This window comes from Rissa tridactyla, chromosome 13, assembly GCF_028500815.1.
Source record: "Rissa tridactyla isolate bRisTri1 chromosome 13, bRisTri1.patW.cur.20221130, whole genome shotgun sequence".
Taxonomy (NCBI): domain Eukaryota; kingdom Metazoa; phylum Chordata; class Aves; order Charadriiformes; family Laridae; genus Rissa; species Rissa tridactyla.
This window is the reverse complement of record NC_071478.1, coordinates 15,417,475-15,426,835: the sequence shown is the minus strand read 5'-3', so window position 1 is coordinate 15,426,835 and position 9,361 is coordinate 15,417,475. Positions and strand designations below refer to the sequence as shown.

Sequence of the window (9,361 nt, the reverse complement as noted above, 5' to 3'; positions counted from 1 at the left end):
CCATGGTGGCTTCCTCCCTGCCCGGTCCGCCAGGGACCCCGTGGGGAGCCCTGGGAGGTGACGGTGCCATGCGGAGGGGCCAGGGCTGCCTGTGGATGTGGGGATCTGAAGGTGGGTGCGCTCTGCCCACGTGGTCCTGCTTGTCCAGCCTGGGTGCCCGGGGGTCCTGCCATGGCATCACACATGCCTGAGGGCCCACAGGGTCAGGGAGGGAAGGAGGGAGGGAGGGATGGATGGATGGATGGATGGATGGATGGATGGATGGATGGATGGAAGGGTGGATGGAGGGAGGGAGGGAGGGAGGGAGGGATGGATGGGCGGATGGACGTGTGGATGGATTGATGGAAGAATGGATGTACAAGTGGATGGACGGATGCACGGATGGATGGATGGATGTTCCTATGGATGGAGGGAGGGATGGACGGATGGAGGGATGGACAGACGTTCCTCTGGGTGGGTGGGTGGATGGACAGGTGGCTGTATGGACAAGTGGGTGGATGGAGAGGTGGATGGATGGACGGACGGACGGACAGGTGGACGGATGTGTGGATGGACAGATGGAGGGACAGAGGTGTGGATGGATGTGTGGATGGATTGATGGAAGGATGGATGTACACGTGGATGGACAGATGCACAGATGGATGGACGGATGGATGAATGTTCCTCTGGATGGACGGATGGACAGATGGGCGGATGGATGGATGGATGGACAGAAGTTCCTCTGGGTGGGTGGGTGGGTGGACAGGTGGCTGTATGGACAAGTGGGTGGACAGAGAGGTGGGTGGGTGAACGGATGGATGGATGGATGGATGAATGGATGGATGGACGGACGGACGAAAGTTCCTCTGGGTGGGTGGGTGGACGGACAGGTGGCTGTATGGACAAGTGGATGGCCGGAGAGGCGGGTGGATGGATGAATGGACGGACAGACAGGTGGATGGACCTATGTACGGACAGGTTGGTGGATAGATGAGTGGATGGATGTACGGATGGATGGATGGTTGGTTCATTGTAAGGATGATAGATAGGTGGATAGACAGGTTGATGGATAGGTGGGCAGGTGGAGGGATGTATGGGTAGGTGGGCAGAGGGTGGATGGACGGATGGACAGACAGGTAGACATATGGCCAGATGGCCATCAGACTGTCTAGACATATGGATTGGATGAACTACTTCAAACAGATGTGGAGAGAGAAGGACGTTGTCCAGTCTCCTCCACCCCTCCAGGGCTGCCCTGGGCACAGCCCTGCCCACCCCGGTCCCACCGAACCCAGCCCAACGCCACCTCTGTCAGGCGACAACCGAGGAGGAGGAGGCAGCTGGCGGAGGAAGCAGCACTGGCCCTGCTCCCGCAGCAAGGAGTCCTGGAGGTCACGGGGCGGCTGGGGAGGGGAAATTTTGGGAAAAGAAAGTATTTCTTCTTCTGGAAGGAAGGAAGGAAGTCGTGGCCATGTTCTTCTGCCCTGGAGGAGATGTTATTTCTGGGTTGTTTCTCCACACTGCCACCGAACCCTCTGAATGTGCAAATCCGGCGTGGGGTGGCTCCCTCTGCTCCTGCCGGCAACTTTTGAAGGTCACCAAAATCAAGCAGATTGCAACGAATCTCAAAAAGCCGATAAAATATATGCATTTTTACGAGCTGGAAGAAGTCGCCGTGGATGCCGGGCTCTTGCCGGGCTCCATCCGCTGGGAAAGGGGAGCTGAGGGGTGCAAGGGGGTTTGCACCGACTGCTGCCGGCAGCGCCGAGGCCGTGCTGGGCTGTCCCAGGGCAATGCCAGCCGGCGCTGTGCGAGCCGGGCCGTCCCGCCGTGTATTGCATAAGGCTGACGTGGCAGAGGGCACCGCTGCCCGCCCCGGCTTCCGCTGCCCTCGGCCCCCGAGCCCTTGGGCAACTCCCAGGGCCCCGCGCGGGTCCCGGCGCGGCCCTTTGGCACCGGGCGGTTGCGTTCCCTTCCCTGGGTCACCCCGGGTCCTGCTGGGCAGAGGGGCTGAGCTGCGCCCCCAACGTGGTCAGCACCTAAATTTGTCACCCGGAGGGGCGGGTGAGTGTGGGCGGACGGACAGAGGATCCTCCGGAGCATCACCGAGGGAGGTGGCCAGGCACCGTCCCCAGCCGTGACAGGATGCTCCATGCTTCCAGGCTTCCCCCTCCCTCCTTCCCAGGCTGGATTTTCAGCTCCCGCGGCTGGCCTGGGGACGCGAACCCCCCCTCGTGACGGCCCGCTGGTGACCCCACATGGCTTGATGTCCCCGTCCCCGGGTGCCAGCCTCCCTGCTGCCACTGCCCTGCCCTCTTTTGCATTTGAGTTTCGGGGCAGCCGGGGCCGTTTTCGGTTCAACCAGCCCATTGGGTGCCGAGCACGAAACCAAGGTGACTCAAAGCGGCCCTTTCCCAAGAAGCCGGGTGGCAGGGGTTCAGCGGCACTGGCACGGCCGGATCCGGGAGGAGCAGTGGGACCGCGGACACCCCAGGCTGGACCCGCCGGGACTCCCTCGAGGAACTGAATCGAAGAACAACCCCATCGGCCGGCCGGCATCATTTCCTCCCGCCGGGGCGGCTCACCCCGCTCATTGGCCCCCGGGGCACGGCTTCACTTCTCGCTGGCTTTCCGTTGGGTCCGGGTGCCTCCTTCGGAGGTGGGGGCGAATGGGTGCACTTTAAAAGGCGAGCTTCCCCATCGCCGAGCAGTAAGGAAGTCGCTCGCGCCTCCGGCAGCCCCGCGCCGAAACACCCTGCCCCGGCCATGCGGTGCGACGGGCGGCCCCTGGGCGTGCTGGCAGGTAGGTGTCTGCCGGCGTCCCGCAACTGCCCTCTCACCCGCGCGCCGGCGGTGCCAGGCCGGCCAGGAGCCGCGGGAGGGAGCACGGTGACGGCGGCGGCGGCGGCAGGGCCGCGTGGGGGTTGAGTCGGCGTGCCACGGCAGATGGTGTCGCCGAGGCTGTCCCTCCCTGCGCCGCGGCGGTGTCACCTCCCAAGGGCGCCGGTGGGGGTCGGGGACAGTCACGCTCGTGGCACATGGGACGGGGAGCATGGGGGATGGACACGCGCGCGGCGGCTGCCTTCACCCCCGGGGGAGAAGAGGTGCTGGGAGGGGGAGGGCAGGAGGGGACACGCTTTGGGGTCAATTTGGGGACCGATGGCAGAGGGTCAGGGGGCAGCTTGCTGGCACAGACCCTGCCCAAACCCTTCAACCCCCCGCGCGGCAGGGCTGCATGCTGCGTGTCGGTCCAGCGCCGCATGCGAAGTCACTGCCGGCACATGGCCATGGGTGACAGCAGGGCCGGGACAACATCCAGCCAGAGCCAAGGGGCCAGATCCAAGAACGTCACCTCTGTCCCCTCTTTTGTGGCCTGTGCTGACAGAGGGAGCTGCTGGGGCAACCGCTGCAGCCGGGCTGCGCTCCCTGGCTGCTCAATGGCATCTTCATCCTCCTCCTCCTCCTCGCCGGGTCCCCGGAGGGCTTTTGGCACGGGGGGGGCCACATGGGGGCCAGTGAGCTTGAGCCTTTCTGTCGTGGAGAGGGGGCTGCCTCCCTGTACCCAGCGGTGCCCCAGTGTCCCTCATCTTCCTCCTCTTCCTCCCCAGCTGTCACCAAAGGACTCTTCATCCTCTGGGCGGTGCCGGGCCAGGGGGCACGGCCCCTGCAGCCCCCCACCCTGCAGCAGATCCAGGCGCTGGTGAGGCACATGGCCGAGGACGCGCAGGAGCTTTTCACCTTTTATGTAAGTCCCCTTCCCCCTGGTGAAGGGCCGTTCCTGTCCCCTCCATGGGGGGACACGGGGCTGGCGGGGGGGTTGCCCCCATGCTGCTCCCATCCCATGTCCCTGACCTTTCCCATCCATCCCCGGGCAGGAGGAGAACCAGCGCTTGGCCATCAACAACCTCTGTCACACCAACCACCCACCCGAGTGGCTGCGGGGACCGGTGGCGGGGTCCGGAGGGCTGCGGGGGCTGCGGGGGACCATGGCCCGCATGTCCCAGGCGCTGCAGGACATCATCCAGCACCAGCGTGACCTCAACCCCCCCGGCGCAGAAATCCTACGCCGCTTGGCCAGCACCCACCTGAAGGTGCGAGGGCTCCTCAACAACCTGGAGGGGCTCTACCCGGCCCCCAGCCCCCGCCCTGGCCGCCGACCCCCGCCCGGCCCCACAGCACCCACCAAGGTCTTCCGGCAGAAGCTGGAGGGGTGCCGGATCCTCTGGAGCTACGCTCGCTTCATGGCCAAGCTCAACGCCCAGCTGGAGGCCAGGAGCCGCCGAGCACGACGGGAGAAGCAGAGGTCGCGCAGGGGCTCACGCCTGCCCGCATGCTCCTAGTGTAGCCCCGCCATCAACGGAGTTGTCCTTGTCTCCAGCTCCAGCTCCGTCCTCATCTCCTTCCTCTTCCCCATCACATCTCTATCTCCATCCTCTTCTCCATCACATCCCTATCTCCATCCTCATCTCCATCTCCATCCCCATCTCCATCCTCATCTCCATCTCCATCCTCATCTCCAACCCCATCTCCGAACTCTTCTCCATCCCATCCCCATCTCCATCTCCATCATCTTCATCTCCATCATCTCCATCTCCATCTCCATCCCCATCTCCATCGCCATCATCTCCATCGCCATCATCTCCATCTCCATCTCTATCTCCATCATCTCTATCTCCATCATCTCTATCTCCATCATCTCTATCTCCATCTCCATCCCCATCTCCATCTCCATCATCTCCATCTCCATCATCTCCATCCCATCTCCATCTCCATCCCATCCCCATCCCCATCCCTGGGATGGAGACTCTCTGACTGGCTGGCACGCACCATGGAGACCCTCCAAGCTCTCACGGGTGAGGACACAGGCGTGCTCCAAGCAGCTCCCATCACTTTGGCTTGCCGTGGGGACCACGCCGTCCCCGTGCCACTGCTCGGCTGCAGGACAGCCCCGCTCCGCTCCCGGCAGCGCCCCCCCCGCCCCATCCTGCCCCACTTTTCGGCAGCCCCGGTGCCGCGGGCACCTCAGGCGTGCGTGGGTGTCCCCCAGGTGCCCAGCGCCGCGGGATGGAGCCGTCCCTTGTCACCGAGCCCTGCCGGATTTTCCAGTGATTCAATGGGTCCGGTGACCCAGCCTGACTAAGAGCCGCTCGCCCAGCACCCGCCGCGCTGCCGGCAGGCTGCGGCCCCGGCTGGCACCCACGACTGCCACCGACTGTCACCCCCCGCCCGCCCGCCCCTGCGCGGCGTTTGCTGACCCCAGGGAGTGTCTGGGTGGAATCCTCTGAGCTCCGTGTCCCCGCGAGCTCCGTGTCCCCGCGAGCTCCGTGTCCCTGTGTCCTTGGTGTCCCTACAAGCTCAGTGTCCCTGTGCCCATCCCTGCCCTCGCCCCTGCACGCTCGGTGTCCCCAAGCCCTCAGCGTCCCTGTGTTCTCGGTGTCCCCCTGTGCTCCACCCTGGCGTGGTTGGTGAACCCCACGTGCTTGGTGTCCCCGTGCTCCCAGCACCCCTGTGTCCTCAGGGACCCCATGCTCCCGCCTCAGCGTCCCTGTACCCTCAGTGTCCCCAAGCCCCTCCGGCTCGGCTGTGGCCACCGCACTGTGACGGTGGGTGGCGGCACCCACCCCCTCCCCACTAATTTATACGTTACTATTTGTGTGCTTATCGTATTTATTGAATCTTGGGGTTAATTTAATACGTCCCCTGCAGTGGGAAGAAATATTTAAGGACACGTTTTTAATATATAAATATCTATTTTTATGATAACTTTTTTTTTTTTTTTTTTTTGTATCGCGTTAAACTATGAATGTAACGAGGTTTTATTTATGAATATCACTATTTTTTTTGGTACTGTGAGAAACATGGTGCCCGCCGTGGGCTCGTGGCACCCCCGTATTTTTGTATAACGGCGGAAGGAAATAAAGCGTCGACCTCGGCCCATGGGCCGCTGAGCGGTGGTGTCATCCCTGTGTCCTCGTGTCCCCGTGTCCCCATGTCCCAGTGTCTGTGGGTGGAGAGGGGCTGTATCCCGGTGGCCAGGCTGTGCCCGTTGTCCTCGCCAGGGCACGTGGCACGGCGTGGGGTGGCAGCACGGGGTGGGACGGGAGCTGGCCTGGTGCGGCACATGGTGTGGCGCGGCGTGGGATGTGGCGCACGGCACATGACGGGATGCGGCACATGGCAGGGCACGGTGTAGCACATGGCACAGTGTGGCACATGGCGCAGTGTGGCACACGGCATCCTACGGCACGGCCTGGCGCCGGCCAGGCATGTGCCATGCCACGAAGTGGCACAACACACCGCATGGCGCCACGTGGCACAGCCCCTGCGTGGCAAGCAGCCCGGCACAGGCTGGGCCATCACGGCAGCCACGCCAGAACACCGTGTCCCTGCCGTCTGGCCAGGGCCACCGCGGGGACCAGGCCACCCCGCTGCCACTGCTCTCGCTGAGTCAAAAATCCTAAGACCCGGTCATGTGGCACCGCGGAGTCACTCGTTCCTCGCCGTGTGCCGGTGCCCGCCGCGCTGCCCGGCACTGCCGCCGGCACCGTCGCCTGAGTCAGTCACGGGGAGCACCACCGCCGGGACGGCCACCGCCGCCGGCCACGGCCACCCCACAGGCTGGCACCCGCTGCCATTTGGGGACACTCGGGGTGGGGACGATGTCACCATGAAGAAGCCCGGGCCGGCTTGCTTTGCCGTGGGTGACCGTGACCCTGACACTGCTGTCGGCTGGTTGTCCCCTGCCACGCCACCCGCCCGGCTGCGGAGAGGAGGCAGCGTGCATGGGCTGCGGAGGGGAGGGCACAGGTACGTGACCCCCCCCTTGGGACCGGTGTGGAGGGGTGGTGGTGGGGACACCAAACAGGGGGTGCACCTGGGCTGAGTGTCACCGGAGGGATGCTGGCAGCCCCCGTGTCCCTGCAGGGCTGGGGTCCCTCCTTGCAGGGCCACCCGGGGGGACGCCACTGCCCACCCCATGCCCCCGCCCCCAGGAAAAGCCACCCCGGGGCAGGGATGTCCCTTGGCCAGGGTCCCCACGGGGGTCCTCCTGCCTGGCTGGGATGGAAAGCAGCAGGGTGGCACCAGTGGGGTGATACCAGTGGGGTGACACCGGTGGGGTGGGACACAGAGGACGGGGCGGGGGCCAGCCCCGGGCAGGGAAATATGGTGAGTCAAAGGGGAATTCAGTCACTTATTCAGCCCCGGGTTTCCCCGGGGTGAGGGCACGGGGGCACCGACCTTGTCCCCCCCCTTCCTCACCCCCCCCCGGCACAGCCACCCCCGACCCCAAACCTGCGGGACCCCCTCCCCCCCCCGGGGGCTGCGGTGACAGCTGAAATCTCGGTGTCATCCCCCCCCCGCATGGGGACAGCAGGGGACGGGGATCCAGAGGGGACTCTGGGATGGGGATGGGGCGGGGGGAGGGAAATTATGGGATGGGGCAGTTCTGGGGGGGGGGGGGATGGGGTGGGGGTGGGGGGGCGACAATGATGGGATGGGGCAGGAGGGGGCAGTTCTGGGGTGGGGAGGGGCCAGGTCTGGGATGGGGATGGGGCGGGGGGGCAATTCTGGGACGGGGTGGGGGGGCAGTTCTACGGTGGGGACGGGGCGAGGGGGGGGGCAATTATGGGCTGGGGAGTGGCTAGTTCTGGGCTGGGGCAGCAGGGGGCAGCATGGGGACAGGGATGGGGCGGGGGGGACAGGGATGGGATGGGGATGGGGCGGGGGGGGGGGGGCAGTTCCCAGGATGGGGACGGATGTGGGGCAGGGGGCAGCCGTGGGGGGGAGCATGGCAGTGGTGGCTTTGGGGCGCCCTGGGCTTGTCCCCATGTCCCCGGCCAGGCTGGCAGCGGGGACAGCGGGGACAGCGGGGACAGCAGGCAGCAGCGTGTGTCCAGGCAGGGCCACTGCCCCCTGCCCAACCTGCCCCCAGCTCCGCTCCTGGGGTCCCCAAACCGGGGACACCCCATCACCTCCCAGTCCCTCCTTGGCACCCACCGGGACACCCCCCCCCCCCCCCCCCCCTCCCCGTGTCACCCTCTCGCCACGCTCCTGTCACACCTTTCCTGCTGCCCGTCCCCACGGGGCATCCGCGCAGCATTCATGGGGCTGGGGGGGGGGACGGGGACGGGGACGGGGGAGGACACGACATTCCTGCTACCCAAGCGCTTGGGAAAGGCCATTTTTCCTGGGCATCATTGGAAAAATCTCCCCCCATCCAGCCTGCCCGGAGCAGGGATTAAGGTTTTCCTTGCTGGAGCATCCTCTCCTGCAGAGGGGACAAACATTCCCCCCCCTCCCCAACACACACCTTTCCATTCCCCCTTCCCATCCTCCCCTAGAAAAATCTATTACAAATTAACATCCTCCCCCCCCGCAAACCCCCCCCCCCTCAAACCCTGCTCCGGGACACCGGCCTGGCCCTGAGTCACTGCCGGAAAATTCAGGGAAAGGGGAGAAAAAAAAATGGCAAACCCACAGAATCCCTGCACACAATTCCCCCCCCCCCCATCCCCCCGGGGCGGTTCCTTAGTGCTGTTAATTAAGAAACACCAATTCCTCAGATAATTAAGTGCCATCTAATACCCCTGGGGTCACTGCACCCCACTAAAAGCAAGGGCTGAAATGGGGTTCGTCCTCCCCCGGCTTTTCCCACCCCTTCGCCCCCCCCGCCACCAGCCCCAGCCCCACTCACTGCCCCGGCATCCCAGTAAGGCCGGACTGGGCTGAAATGGGTTTTGGCCACCGGGGCGTCAATGCCACCGGGCAAACCAGGTTGGTTCCCACATGGGGAAACTGAGGCAGGCAGCGGCTACATGACCGCCCCCCCCCCCCACGCCCTCCACCCCAGCGCAGGGGGTCCTCGTGTCCCCCTCGTCGATGTGTCGGGGGGGACAGCCGGGGTCATGGTGGCTCTTGCGTCACCGGTCCTCGACTGTCACCCCAGCGGGTTCACGCTGCCAGGGCACAAACTCGTTAAACCTGATTAAAAGTTTCAGCCCGGCCGTGCCCCCGGTGAGAAAAAAAAAAAAAATATATATATATATACAAGAAAAACAACAAAAAAAAACCCCAAAAGCACTCTTTAACTTGTTTTTCACCCAAATCTGGCAAACGGCCCCGCAGCATCCCAGTCCCACGGGAGGGGCTGATCCCTGGCTGGGCTGGTCGCTCCCACACTGGCCTTGAGCACCTTGTCAACCAGCCCGGCACCCTCCTGCCCGCGCCCTGCCTGCGCCCTGCCTGCGCCCTGCCTGCACCCTGCCTGCACTCTCCCTGCGCCCTGCCTGCACCCTGCCTGCACCCTGCCTGCGCCCTGCCTGCACCCTGCCTGCACTCTCCCTGTGCCCTGCCTGCGCCCTGCCTGCACTCTCCCTGCGCC

The 9,361-nt window shown here is 64.7% G+C and overlaps 1 protein-coding gene across 1 annotated transcript in view; it reads left to right on the top strand.

Annotated features, from left to right (window-relative positions):
- The first annotated feature begins 2,740 nt into the window (after positions 1 to 2,740).
- Positions 2,741 to 9,361, top strand: part of LIF (LIF interleukin 6 family cytokine) — a 7,365-nt gene continuing 744 nt past the window's right edge. Inside the window, exons 1-3 of the mRNA XM_054219797.1 lie at positions 2,741 to 2,782; positions 3,588 to 3,724; positions 3,855 to 4,070. Of these exons, the coding sequence (XP_054075772.1) occupies positions 2,746 to 2,782; positions 3,588 to 3,724; positions 3,855 to 4,070 (390 nt within the window). The 5' untranslated portion in view covers positions 2,741 to 2,745. The remainder of the gene's footprint in view (positions 2,783 to 3,587; positions 3,725 to 3,854; positions 4,071 to 9,361) is intronic.